Here is a 14546-nt window from a genome sequence, read left to right on the forward strand (position 1 = left end):
TTCTTTTATTCTGTGCTTTTCTCAAGGCTGCAGTAAGATAGGTTGCCGGTAAAAGTGTTACACTTTGTCTCCAATGTTCACAGAAATATACACTAACGTGGGGATCCTTTCTTGGAACATCAGATGTTTTATTTTTAAAACACTACTTTGACCCATGTACGCTAGAGGGAGATTACAGCCAGATGACCATGACTGTATGCTGATTGCTTCGCTGCAGCTGCTTATGTAGATACAGCTGCTTCTGTAGATACAGGCCTCTTGCTCAGGTATGAGCGATGATGTCTTCCCAGGGGGAACCTGAAAGGCAGAATTAGAGCTTAACATGCTGTGATCTAACATCACTTAGGCAGGAACTATCCCTACAAACCTTAGTGACAGTATGGTAGTGTTATTCTTGTGTTTTACTCTCCTTGTCACAATTTTAATCTTATTGTGCTTCATCATCCTAGTTAGCGCAATACATGTTTTATTATTTAAGATGCAGTTACTCCAACAAAACCTTATTGAACTTTACTCTGCCTATTATTGTCCTTGCATATATGAGACTAATGTAACTGAGAGAAACAGATGAGATCTGAGTGACCACGATTCCCCTGAGGAGTCATGTATGTCATGCGCTCGGTTGCCCAATCATCCCTGCTCTTGGGTGGAGATGAGGCACTGCAAGTTAGCCAGAACAAACCCGGATTAGGCTGACAGGTGTCACATGGTGCGGGATCGGACTCAGTCCCATGCAGTAAAGGTGATTCTGCCGCCCGAATCCAGTAGTTTCATTAGGATAATGAGAACCCATGCAACGCCTTCATATAAATACCAGAAAGTGGAACAGCTAAGGAATCCTTGTCTAGATTCAAATCTGAGATCTGAAGATTGTAATGCAAGGATCTGCAGCTAATGACAAAATCACTAAAGTATTCTACCAGTTGTTTAAAAAAAAGATATTCTATTTTAAGGGCATTTGTTGTTAAAAAAAATAAAAAACACTATGAAAAGCAAAACACATACTGGCCAGGTAAAAAGTGATCACTGCAAGTAATTGCTATCCCATTCCAGTGCATTTCAGAGAAAACAGACTTGTATGAAAAAACACAGCATTGTATGAAAAAACATTCCATGAATAAACACAATTAAAGAAATACATTTCAGTGAAGCAGGATAACAAGAAGAAGGGTCAGATCAAGATGAGAGTTAGGTTTAGAGATTAGATACATGTCATGTTCGAGTTAAGGTTGTAGTTAGGTTACATGTTACAATATTGTAGTCACAAATATTGACCAACAAAATATTTATTCATAGTTAAGTATTGATTTACCAGTCCCACCTCCACATCTACATACATTTAAAGTATGAGGATCAAGGCTGAGTATACATAGATGAATATAGATTTGCTATTCTTAACTCCACATCTGCGTACCTTGAAGATATGTATATGGTGGTAATTAATATTCTGGAATGGATGTTTTGTAGATTAATGTGAAAATACTAAATTTTCAGTTAGTAAACTAGGATAAGAAGTATGTTTATCATCAGGACAAACAAAGGTTGAATGCTTGACCAGGGTGAAAGTTTTAATCTGGTTTTGAAGGATAACATAAATTGTGGTTTAACAGGATCCCACACTCTACAATTGGAGGTAATTTTTTAAGTTACTTAGAGATAGTTTTCTTTTTCATATTATATTTCCATAGTGGTTAAAGAGAAAAGTGGCTGAGATTTAGAAACATCTTTGAACCTCTACTTAATTATGTTTTGCTTACATTGATTGCCTCAAATAATGATCTTGCAGTACTACTTGTGATAGTTGCCATCTTCGTTGGTGGTAAAGGCGTTGCTGCTCTCTTCTGTGGGTGAATGGGGCTGGTTGATCTCTTCTGTAGTTGATTGGGAGTCATTTTGGTTGTGTGTCAAGGAATGCACACTACTTGGATGGTCACCGCTTCCTTCCACAGTGGGCAGAGCAGTACTGTATTGCTGACTGATGCTGGTAGTAGGCGGAATCGGGCAGTCACTGTCGCATGAACCATCATAGCAGCAGCTTGTGCTGGCTGGACAATTATGATCTGATCCGCAGGGCAGCTCTGTCAGGGAGAAACATGGAGGGAGAACTGAGCAAATGCAGACTGGTAGGTCTTAAAGTCTTAAAGTATTCACCAACATGTTGTCAACCCTTAAATATCCACCAACGTGTTGTCAACCCACACAGTTCCTGATTGGTCTCCACTGCTTCAAAGCAAGTGAAAACTGATGGCTTGAATATAACACAGATAAGACCTGTCACAAATAGTTTGCTATGAGCAGCTATGACTTTTTCTAGTAGCGCTCCTCACCTACTCTTGAGTTCCAGGAGTACTCTGACTTACTAATGGGATGCTGGAGTATGTTATTCATGGTTAGAAGATTAAGGGCCAGATGTAGCAATGGTTTTTACCCATTCTGTGTCTATGGGAAAAAGTGTTTGTACATATGGCCCTAAGTCACAGCAAAATCTTTGCCAATCAGGCTAATATTATCTGATAAAACAGATCTTCAATGAGATTGGATACCTCTCCAATGCTGTGAACCAGAAAATTCTGAGGTAGATCACACACCGGATTACATGCATTTCATCCTTCGTGGAGCAACTGTGGACTAGTGAATGGAAACATCTGAGTCAGAATTTTCACCACTCAGTTAGAGCAACACTGCATTTGGCTTGAATGATTGTTGTAAGAATGACAAATTAATTTACTGCAAATTGCATTTTCACTCATTGGCCAGCGCAAACACTAAATTACACTCTCATCAGTGCAAAAGTGCTCAATTGGAAGAGCAAAAAAAAGTGATCTAGTTTATGGAAGTTTATTTGTCGTTTTCCACTGAAAAACCAAGATGTTATGTAGTATTCTGAACTGATTGTTGTTTAGTAGTCTGAACTGGCTTTTTGAAAAAGAGATTTTACTACAATATTCAGGATCGATGATGAAATAAGAATTTAATTTTGTGCTTTCCTTCAAATAAAGTACGTATTCCTGGAATGTAGCAGATATGTGGACACAATAGCTATCACTAAGGTTTACCTCACCTTGAGAATTGTGATTGTGCATGTCTGCAGGAAACTTGCATCTTTCTAATCTATCGTTTGATTTTTTTTTCTTTTATGTCAAATCCACCCCTCTACCTCTCCAGCATCCTAAAGGTGGTCTTCTTTCAATGGTAAAATTTACTCGTGGATCTTCAGAAACACTGTTAGTCTCTGTTATCATTCATCTTGTGGTTGTCCTTGTGGACTTACAATCAGATGGAACCATGTTCCTTTTCTTTTAGTTAATATATATCTTGCTCCTGTTAAAGGGAAACACAACTCTCTTCCCGGCAAATTGGTTCATCATCTTCATCAATATCAATTGCTTGAAAAATATGTCCCCTTCCCCTTTTTCTCAGGGATAGTGTAATTGTTTCTGGCACCAAATGTCAATGCTAGTGGCACTACCTACCATTACAGTCCTACAAATTTGACAATTTTAACTATACTATGGGAGCACCCTGGTATTTTTTTAAATGTTATATTGAACTGTTAAATACTTTACTCATGTGCTTTTTAAAAAAAAACAAAAAAAAAACAGACTGACATCGCCACTATGTGGTTTACTGTCATAAATGTGTCCTACTGTTACGATATAAGTGCTGGTGTTGAGCACTGGCAAACACCAGCACAAATTAAGCACTGACTGCTACCCTCCCAAGTTGGATGACAAAAAGTACCAGTGAAGGCTTATACAGATGATCTTAAATCATCAATGCATAAAACACTTAGGGGGTTATTCTAACTTTGGAGGAGTGTTAATCCGTCCCAAAAGTGACGGTAAAGTGACGGATATACCACCAGCCGTATTACGAGTTCCATAGGATATAATGGACTCGTAATACGGCTGGTGGTAAATCCGTCACTTTTCCGTCACTTTTGGGACGGATTAACACCTCCTCCAAAGTTAGAATAACCCCCTTAATGGTCTTTGGTAGATCTATCCATGTGTTTAGCTATTCCATTGAAAGCAGATCTTTGAAAAATACCTAAATCTAGGACTACTTGGATATTACCTTGCTCTACAATCTACCTTGATCTACTGTGTAAAACTAATACTGGGGTAAAATGTCTCTTTTCAAAATATAATACAGGTTCCTTCGCTCTGTTTTTAAAAGTATTTAATACCATAATTGGCCTGCACTCCACCATTCTTTTGATCCTTCCCACAGGGAAGTAGTGCCGGAACCCCTTGTGGCTGAGCATTTTCAGGCTCAGACAGAATACTCCACATGAGATTGTGAGACTCAAATTAGTAAATTGTGCCATGAGCCGGCTCCTCTTTACTTTTCAGTCTGCACAGCGCCCAACTCAAGGGTTCTCTGTTTGTTTGCTTCTTATTATAGGAAGACCTTGAAAGGAATCTAAAAACACCTTTGCCTTATTTTTAACGAGATTCCTCCACGACTATGAGTTGGATTTTATTTGATCATACCAAACATTTCCTTAAATGATTACAATTTTTAAAATATAATATTGCTCATAGCTTTAAATATGATCTCCGCTATTCCCATAGAACTAACTTGGGGCATTTATTGTCTGCCTCCTACATTTCCTTGACTCCACAAAGATACCTAATGGTACCAATGTCTCACTAAATTCACCACTAGTACTTAGGTTATTGCCTTTGTTACTCTGAAAACATAATGGTGGTGCTCCCATGCGCTGTAGATTTAAGGACTACCTATCGAATTTATGGGGTGGATACTCAATTTCTACCTCAATTTTTTTGTGTCAGGCGTTTGCCAAGACCTTTACATTTTAGTAAAATTATACATATAAATACTAATAGGGGCTTTTAGCTAGCATTTTTCATCAATTGGTCTGTTGTTCTGTCATTCATATTTTTGTTTCACCCACTAAAGCATACAGCATTCGGCACAGGGTACGCTCACTTCAGTCACTGGTTTACATCTCTACGAGTGATGGCGTTCTGCTGTTTCACAATGTAGACATACACATAAAAGCGGTCTCCTTGCACAATTTTACAAAAAAGCATTCTCAAACACAAACATAGGAAAAGCACGATTTCTTTTTTGGCTTTGACAATTCTTGTTTTATTTTTAAGGACCTGCAGTTTCACCCAGACAGCAATCTCCGAATTCCACTTTGAAATAGAACTACAGACGGACACAGGACCTTTCCCCCCTCCTGCCGACCCCTCATATGTTACAGTGAGTGATGAACTTTTCTCCCCATTTCCATTTGTACTCTCACATTATATATACCATACTGTATGAAGCTATGAAATGTCACATTATATGCTTGACAAGCTGAGCTTAAGATGAAGATAGGACAATGTTCTGCCTAGCCTGAAAAAAGCCCCAGGCCTGCGTGCCAACATGGGCGAAACACGTGTTGGCTGTGAGCCATCCAGAACCTTGTTGAAGTGTTCAACTGTAACCAGGATATTGGGCAAAGAAAACATATTCAATGCGTATCATGTGAATGAATTCAATTCTGTTTATCATTTTTGTCATACGGACTAAGGGATCCAGCACATGGAGCTATGAATGCACATATACATGAACCAGACCTGTTAGTGAACACCATGTAGGCTATACAGTGGAATACCTTGTCCTGGGGTATTGTCCTAAACTTTTCTGTGCTGATATTTCTTTTGTAGCATTTGCGAGCAAGGGACTTCAGAACCATTGTTTAGGTGTGTCTTTCATATCTATGATCATCACAAAGTTATGGGCCTTCATTTTGAGTTGCATGTTGTTTCTGCTGGGAGAAATCAGGGCTAGATTTAACGATTCTGGTGGGTATCTCCCCATGAGATAACCCGAATTTAATGTTTTCTCCCCAGGGATGTTATGTTATATCCATTTATAGAGCGCACGTACACCCTGCGGTTTCAAGGCGCTGAAGGATTCTAAATAACAGAGGTTTAGCTCACCATAATGACCGTTACTCACATTCCTGTTTAAATAGCTAAATCTTCAGTATTTTCCTCATTTTTTGATAACCGTATGTGGATCTGATCTCCTGCGGGAAGGAGTTCCAGATGTGGGGAGCAAGAACCGAAAAACGGCAACCGCCCAGCCTCTTTTTTTTTTTTTTAAAGGTGGTGTGTGGAGTAGGTTCATACGGGTCAGCCTTCAGTTTTGGTTGGGAATATATTTATTAATTCTAGCTGAGATGAAGGCACAGCTTCTTCCATAAATGAATTTAAAAATAATACATGCAGTTTTAAAGATGACACATTGTGTCACTAGCAGCCAGTGGAATTTCTTCTTCAGGGGTGTAATGTGACACTGTCTAGGTTGTTTGAATATAAGTCTGGCTGCTTGATTTTATACAAGTTGAAGTCTGCAAGAAAGATATTTAGGGAGACAAAGATATAAAGTGTTGCCATAGTCAATACATGAGATAACTAAGAAAAGGATGACTTGGATTAAAGGTTCCATAGTGAGAAAATTGCTGATTTTCTTATTTTTTTGCAAATGTAAAAAGCAAGCAGATATAGCTGAATCAACTTGGGATTTCATGAACAGCTATTTGTCAGTGACGATTCCAAGACTTTTTACTGAGTAATTGAGTTAGGGAGAAATACCCATCAATAATGGCCAAAAGAAAGGAATCCAGCTCTCTATTTTATTTTGAGTTATAATAATCTCTGTTTTATCAGAGTTCAGCGTCAGCTGATTGTCATTTATTCACTCTCTGATAAACAGCATGGTATTTTCGATCATTCCCTTGGCTTCACTGGAATCATCAATGGTAAACAGAAGCTGCATGTCATCAACATAGTTGTAAATTCTGACATTCATCTTCTTGAGGAATGGGGAATAACAAGTGGATCTCGTAACACCAGATCCAGTTCTGCATGTTTTCCCCCTTTCTGGTGAAATAACAGGCACAAATCTGCAAACATTTACTATCTGCTTTTAGCAGGTGGTAAATGTTGTAAGTGCTTATTTTCTTGTCCATGGGGATGGTGTAGGTGGGACAGATATCCTTTCCCTTTAAGAGGGTAGTTCTTTTTTAGATTCCCCTCCCCACCCCAGCTGAATTATGACGGTGGATAAGAATGGGGAGAACAGCTGCCTGCAGCCCCCTCAGTACCTCCAACAACTCCTGATCAGAAATATTGGGTCCCAAGTTTGTGGTTGAGATAATCACAGCCACAGAGACTTGGTAAACTTGTTATTGCCCAGACACTTGTTGTAATTGTAGGAAAGTACCCTCTTTTTGGCATGGTTACCCCCACTTTTTGCCTGTTGTCAGTATGTTTTGACTGTGTTCACTGGGATCTTGCTAACCAGGACTCAAGTGACTGTGCTCTCTTCTGGTAAATTTGCTTGCTTGCATCACACACACCCCACATTTGGCATACAGGTGCCCCCTTATAAGTCCCTAGTATATGGTGCCTAGGTACCCGAGGCATTGGGGCACAGTGGGTTCACCATGGGCTGCAGCACGTATTATGCCACCCATGGGAGCCCATGTAAAATGTGTTTGCAGGTCTGCCATTGCAGCCTGCATGAAAAGGTGCATTTACCCTTTCACTTCAGGTCACTATAAGTCACCCCTATTGTAGGCCCTCTTAGCCCAGAGGGCAGGGTGCAGGTACCTGTGTGTGAGGGTACCCCTGCATAAGCAGAGGTTCCCCCACAAATTCCAGCTCCATTTGCATGGACTTCGTGAGTGCGGGGATGCAATTTTACATGTGTACTGGACTTAGGTCACTACCTTTTTCCAGCTACATAATGGTAACTCCGAACCTGGGGATATTTGCTATCAAGCATGTCAGAATCATACCCCAATACTGTTGCCAGTATTGGTTGTATGATTCCAGGCACTCTTGGGACTCCTTAGAGGACCCCCAGCATTGCTCCTACCAGCTTTCTGGGGTTTCCAGGTAGCCCATGCTGCTGACACCCTTTAGAAGAGTGTCTGCCCTCCTGCTGCTTGACCGCCTGATGCATCTAGCCAACATGATTGGAAACATCACATTCCTCTTGTATCCAGTATGAAAAGCTTACGTGGTAGGACAAACCAAGTGAATGGCACTTACTGAACTCAGGAAGCATGCACCTCTTTCCACAGAGGGTCCTGCAGCACTTCAAAGCCCCCTCACATTCAGAATGATTGCTGCAGTTATGATGCACGCAGGCCATTCCACCCTCACGGCAGACAGGGCATTCCTCACCCTCTATGCAATCCCCTCGCTTGTCCTCCCTCTCATGATGATGGGTCACCGGTTCATGTAGACCTAGAAGAGAGAAGATGCATTTCACTAGGGGGGCACGTGAATGTATAAGGGGCAATGAGAGGAATCGGACTGGTTGACAATGAAATTAAGAGGGCTCTTGGCATGTCAAACTTGCTGGGCAGGAGTTGTAAATCCACAAATCAATCAACACTAGCCAAAAGCACTTCAATAATGAATCTGTGTCTTCCTTTCAAGAAAACTAGGATGGAGTCTGCTTTTTGGGCAGTCGTGCTTCCTGCTCTGGTGCCTCTACACATCACTTGCTGTTCTTCAGCTAGTTGTGAAAAAAGGATAATTCATGCATGAGTTTTTTCTCTTTGCATGGACACTTGAGGCAAGTGCAAGTATTGGGTCTATGCACTGACTTGTCCAAAGATTGTTTCTTACCAGGATACACTGCTTAATTCGAGCCAGTGGTTGCAGGTGGGGCCCAACCGGCACTCATTTTAGGGGATTATCACTTATTTTTTCTCCTCAGGCTTTCACCCAGAGCAAGATAAGAAAAAAAGGGGGAAAGAAGGAGGAAGAGAAAGACAGAAAGCGGCAACAAAGAAAGAGAGCAGAGATATATTAGAACCTGAAAGAATATGATTATAGGGAAAGGAGTATCTGGTGGTAGGTGAAAGAGGCATGAAGTGAAATCTGGTCTAGAAGCCTGGTAGTCTGCATACCTGACAATGGATAGCGCCGGTTGCAGACGTATGAGCAAAACTTTGGACCCCATTAATTTACAAATTAAGCACTGGCAGGGTGCTGAACTGCCTCCTGGCAATTAATTGACAAGAGTGAACAATGTAGGTTCTAGGTCTAGGTCTAGGTCTAGGGGAGTCCAACATATGTCCATGAGGGATTGATCCATCATAGTCAGTATTACTATAGACTATGTAAATGATTTCCATTTATATTATCTGGAAGTAACTTTGTCTTACGTGGCTATCCTGAAATCTGGCATGGATCAGACACTTCTGAAAATAACCCCTATGAATCTGAAGCAGTACTTATTTTTGCAAATGAGGGAAACAAGTTTCAGACTAACCAGTGCAGTAAGTGTAGATGCTATGAATACAACTTGGATCTTGTGCTCTCAGCCTCAATGTCTTGTCTCACTACCAGTAAATGAAATGATCACCTCATGTCTACATCTTCCCCATCCTACCAAGAGAAGACCTCTCTTCAGAATGGGCCAAGCAGTTTGGGCACTAAGACTTAACAACTGTAAACTGTTGTTTCATTTTGGGGGAACTTTTTTGACTCTTTAAGACTGTAGGGCCTAATTTAGAGTTTGGCGGATGGGGTTACTCCATCACAAACTTGACAGATATCCCGTCCGCTGTATTACGATCTCATTATAACCTATGAGAATCGTAATACAGAGGACAGGATTTAACAAGGAATGTTAAATGCTGTGCTGTCTTGCGAGTCTGTGTGTGTGAAGTGTTCAGTAGCATGGTGTGATGTGTGAATGCTCTATGAAGGGTGTGATGGGGAAACAACAGGTCTTGTCTGAGAATTCCTGTGTAGTCAACATAAAACTTCACCTAATAGTCGTCTTTTTCTTCTGTCTCACGAGTCCCACTCAATAATAAACAGAGAGGGGCTTTGGGTCTGCCCTCTTCATCCATTGGTTTATTCAACTGTCATTCTTATTTTGCTTCTGCCACCACAGCATGGAGCAAGAGGTCAGCCCTCTTCAGCTATTGGCTCTCTTGCTGTGTGAGTGATGGAATATTGTCAGATTACATGTGCCCATCATCTTACAAAGAAGAGTACTCCAGTGCCAACAGTGGTTGACTACTGTTAAACATTATCAGTGCTTTTTTCTTTCCATTGTTCATCTTTTTATCTATTACTCACACCCTAAGGGCCTGATTTCGAATTTGGTTACTCTGTCACAAACGTGATGGATATCTCACCTGCCATATTACGATTCCCATAAGATATAATGGGATCGTAATACAGTGAACGGAATATCTGTCACATTTGTGACAGAGTAACCCCATCTGCCAAACTTTTATTCAGGTCCTAAATCTACAGATTAAAGTAACTCAAAGCCTAATGCACATCAAAATGAATCATACTTTTGTGCATTAGAACTAAAAAGGGCTTCTATACTAGTTCTTTGTACCCCTGTTTATCAGGAAGATGTGTACTGTTCTATTAAAATGATATCTGATGATTAGTTTATTTTTACATTTCAAAATGTATTGTGAGCATATGGTCTAGACTTCTAGACGGCTGGAGGTTTTCTTTTTAATATTGTGGCACATGCTTGCAATGAAAAGCATATAAAAAACGACACCAACTTGCCAAAGTCAGACCTTTTTCTTTTTGCCAATATTTGCTACCCGTAGGTGACAAGGTCTGAATGTTGGTATGCTAGTGTCTGCTATTAGGCGCGGCTGCTGTATACTGAAATAATGAACATCAACAAGTGTGCTAACCACAAAAAGAGGGGCAGGGACGGGTACCTGAAGTCCAACTTTCCTTGAGACGACTCAGTGGTGGTGGCGGGTGAACAATAGGCCAGAATGTGTGACACTTCCAAATTCAAAGGCTGCTTCATTTGCGTTGATGGTTGAAGGTGGTAGACACTGGCACTCATTTTTGGGAGTCAAGCACGCGCGGCTCTTCCGTTTGGGTGGAGGAGCGTCCCTCCCACCCCCCACCAGCAGCAACCACTGCAAATTCTTTCATGAGGAAAGGATAATAAACTCTGTTTATTATCCGTTGCTTGTGAAAGGGGCAGGGCATTCGGGGTGAGGAGCAGAGGGGAGTGCACAACAGAGAGGAGTGCACTCCCCTCAGAGCGCATGTGTGTTTGGCCGGCCAAACCCACATGCGCAGAGGGTTCTCTCCAGCCCAGCAACGAGAGAGCCTGCACAGGCCTGCACATGCTACCAGCCTGCCTGGGAGAGCCCTAGCTGGGCGCTCCCAGCCAGCAGCGTTAGGATTGGCCACAGGGCAGGCTGGGAGCCTGTGTCTGCAGTAGCGACAGGAGAAGAGCGGCGTGGAGCAGCTAAGTGATTTTTTAAAATAACAATTATTAATTTCTCAGGCACCCCTTGACCCGCCCCGCGCCCTTCACCCCCCAACAAAGGTTCGCGAGCCGCTCCCTGAGTCAAGGCTTATTTTTTATGATCTGACTTTGACCCAGAGAAAAAGAGAGGAAGGGAGAAAGGAGAAGGTAAAGAAAGACATGAAACAAGAGTACAATGGGAGAAAGAAGGGATGAAAAGTTACCTTCAGGAGTGAGCTAAAGAGACAGAAAGTGTAGGGTGGTGGATGGTGGGAGCAACAACAGCAGGCTTCTATGAAAAACTTTCAGCTCCTGCTTATTTGTTACAAATTAAGCACTGGTCTCTGGGGAGGCGCAAGTAGAGCAGTGCACATTCACACCAGAGGAGGAGTTCATGTTTAACCATAACAAAGGAGCAGCATCTCCAACAAAGAAATGTTGCTAGGTGTCTGCTGAATTCTGGTAGGTTAGCTCACAGACTGCGTGATTACTTCGTGTACAACTAATAATCCTGTGGGTTGGGTCTAAATTCCAAAGTTTTGATAAATTCTTAAAAATATGTTCTACATCTTTGCTCTTTGTGTTCATTCGCAGATTTATCTCTCTCTCTCTTATCCAACACTCTAGGCCCTGGACCATATCTCCTCCCTAGTCTAAGAACTGGTGTTGGAAAACAAATTGAGACACTTACCTGGTAGCCACAACTTGTTGCTCGCACCAGGAAAAACTGTGAAAACCAAACAAACGATGTTACCATGTTTGACAATACAGCATGCTTAAAAAAATAGAAATGCAGCATAAAATCAGTCCAGGGATAAAGTGAGCCATCTCTCATATACTTACTTGTTTGGTCAGTGGCCTGCCTGACCTCTGACCCTCATTCATGGTTTGTTTTACAAAAATGTAAACTCTTCCCTGAGATGCGGTTTCTGAGTTACTCTGATCTGCTTTACAATTGTAGGCCCTCCACCACCTCTGTTTAAATAGAGCCACCCTCTTCTCTTCCCCACCAACCACCAGACGTTTTTTTTATATTTAAAAGCAATTCAAAATACGATAAAACACCCCTGACACAAAGTTGTGCGTGGTGTATGGAATTAACAGAGAAATTCCTAGGACAACGGGTCTTAAGCTTTTGACTGCTGTGGACTCCCACTAACGTGCCACAGACCCAACAGAGTCATTACTGGAAGCTGGGGACCCCCAACCTAGGTAATGTTTATGATTTATAACCTCAAAACAATAAACACTAATACAAAAACAGGTATACACCAAACAAATTCCAAAATATTGGAACATTTAGTTTAATTCACAATCATATCTGGAAACATTTCAACATTTCAGGTTTGCTTCTTTATTTGTATATCCTTTTTAAATTCTAATTTATTAATTCTAATATTATTTCTAGGGGGTATTATTGTGAAATAATTACCTGCTACCCAATGTGTATGTTTTTACTCAATGGTGCGCTGACATGATTTAGCCACCATGTCATTATTATTCCGGATGCATGTGCTCATTCAATGCTACCTGGGGCGTGGTGGAGGGCTTACTTTCAGGTACTACAAAGAGAGCATCCTGGAAGGGATCTCACATAATTCTGAAGAGCCAGGCTGGGAGTTTGGCCTACTCTGTGCCCAGCCACTGTCCCCTCCAGGGTCAGGCTGGCCATGCGGCCACTCTGGCATTTCCCCTGAGTTTACAGTCTACTGGCCGCTAGCATAGCAGGATGTCCTACCATGGCCCAACAAGGCCCCTCATTCAACGCCCAGCCTACTGCAGTGTGGGACTGGTTTGAAAAAAAAATTCCAGGCAGGGTCGGCTTTATGGCGGTGCGAGCAGTGCGGCCGCACTGGGTGCTGACCTCAGGGGGGTGCCGTGTTTAGCAATAACTTATTAAACTTGCGATTTAAAAGCACCTACTGAAAATTCAGGTACTAAAAAGGGGAAACATCCTTTTTTACCACTTTTTTTTTCCGAAAGTCGTGGTTAACGAAAGCGCAACAACGCTTTTTTTAACCACGACTCCGTTTTTTTGTGCCTTAACTACGTATGTTCTGAACAACGAACATGCGTGGTTAAGGTACAAAGAAGGGAGTTGGCGAAGGTAAGTGGTGGGTTTAGGTTTTTGGGGAGGGGTTGGGGGGCCGGGCGTTTTTGGTTTTGGGGAGGGGGTGGGGGGTTAGGGGGTTTTAGGTTTTGGGGTGGGGTTGGCGGGGTGGGGCGTTTTTGGTTTTGGTGAGGGGGTGGGGGTCAGGGGGTCTTAGGTTTTGGGGTGGGGTTGGGGGGGTGGGGCGTTTTTGGTTTTGGGTCGGGGTGGGGGGTCAGGGGATTTTAGGTTTTGGGATGGGGTTGGGGGCGGGCGTTTTTGGTTTTGGGGAGTGGGTGGGGGGTTTTAGGTTTTGGGTTGGGGGTGGGGAGTTTTTGGTTTTGGGGAGTGGGTGGGGGGTTAGGGGGTTTTAGGTTTTGGGGTGGGGTTGAGGGGGTGGGGCGTTTTTGGTTTTGGGGAGTGGGTGGGGGGTTAGGGGTTTTAGGTTTTGGGGTGGGGTTGGGGGTGTGGGGCGTTTTTGGTTTTGGGTCGGGGGTGGGGGGTCGGGGGTTTTAGGTTTTGGGGTGGGGTGAGGGATGTAGGGTGAATGGTGCCTATTACTAATGCTTTTATCAGGAATGCCTTTACAACGAAATATCGTTGTTAAGGCATTCGTGGTAAAATCATTAGTAGTAGCAACGAGGCCGGTGTTCCAACCTCGTAGTTAAGGCAGTAGTTGTTTTTGAAGTCGTTGTTTCGTCGTACAATCACTGAAAAGTTCCTTGTGCGTTCAGCCTTTAGGAAACAATTAAAATGTCAAGCTACCTCTTGTGATTAATGCTCCTGCTAGAGAGAGAGATCAGAGTTTTGTCTTTGACTCGCCATAAAGTAGTGTAGAGGGTTAATATGACTGCTGCAAAGAACAGAATTAGATTTTATGTGGATAGCTGAGTGGCCAGCATTTACAAGTGCTTTAAATCAAATGAATATATGTGAAAGGGGGGCTATGGAGATATTAGAGGCACATCCGCTGGGTGGTAGTGAGGGAATCCGAGGAGGTGGTCATGGGGTCGGGGGGTTGCCAAAAAAGACTGTCGCACAAGACGGCACCAGAGCTAAAGCAGGCCTTGTTTCCAGGACTGAGTTTGGTTTTCAGTCCGTCTTCGGTCCCCTCCTGGTACAACTTGCTTCAGTCTTCACAATTCACCAGTCATATCTG

General features: G+C 42.3%; 1 protein-coding gene across 3 annotated transcripts in view; it reads right to left on the minus strand.

Annotated features, from left to right (window-relative positions):
* Positions 1-1268: 1268 nt before the first annotated feature.
* The window catches only part of LOC138247187 (uncharacterized), a 70289-nt gene continuing 57011 nt past the window's right edge, over positions 1269-14546 (minus strand). For all 3 annotated transcript variants that reach the window (XM_069201934.1, XM_069201933.1, XM_069201935.1), the window contains exons 3-5: positions 11990-12025; positions 8085-8282; positions 1269-2078 (exon numbers count right to left, since the gene is read on the minus strand). In XM_069201934.1, coding sequence (XP_069058035.1) covers positions 1789-2078; positions 8085-8282; positions 11990-12025 — 524 coding nt within the window. In that variant the 3' untranslated portion in view covers positions 1269-1788. The remainder of the gene's footprint in view (positions 2079-8084; positions 8283-11989; positions 12026-14546) is intronic.

Source organism: Pleurodeles waltl, chromosome 7, assembly GCF_031143425.1.
Source record: "Pleurodeles waltl isolate 20211129_DDA chromosome 7, aPleWal1.hap1.20221129, whole genome shotgun sequence".
In the NCBI taxonomy this organism is placed as follows: Eukaryota; Metazoa; Chordata; class Amphibia; order Caudata; family Salamandridae; genus Pleurodeles; species Pleurodeles waltl.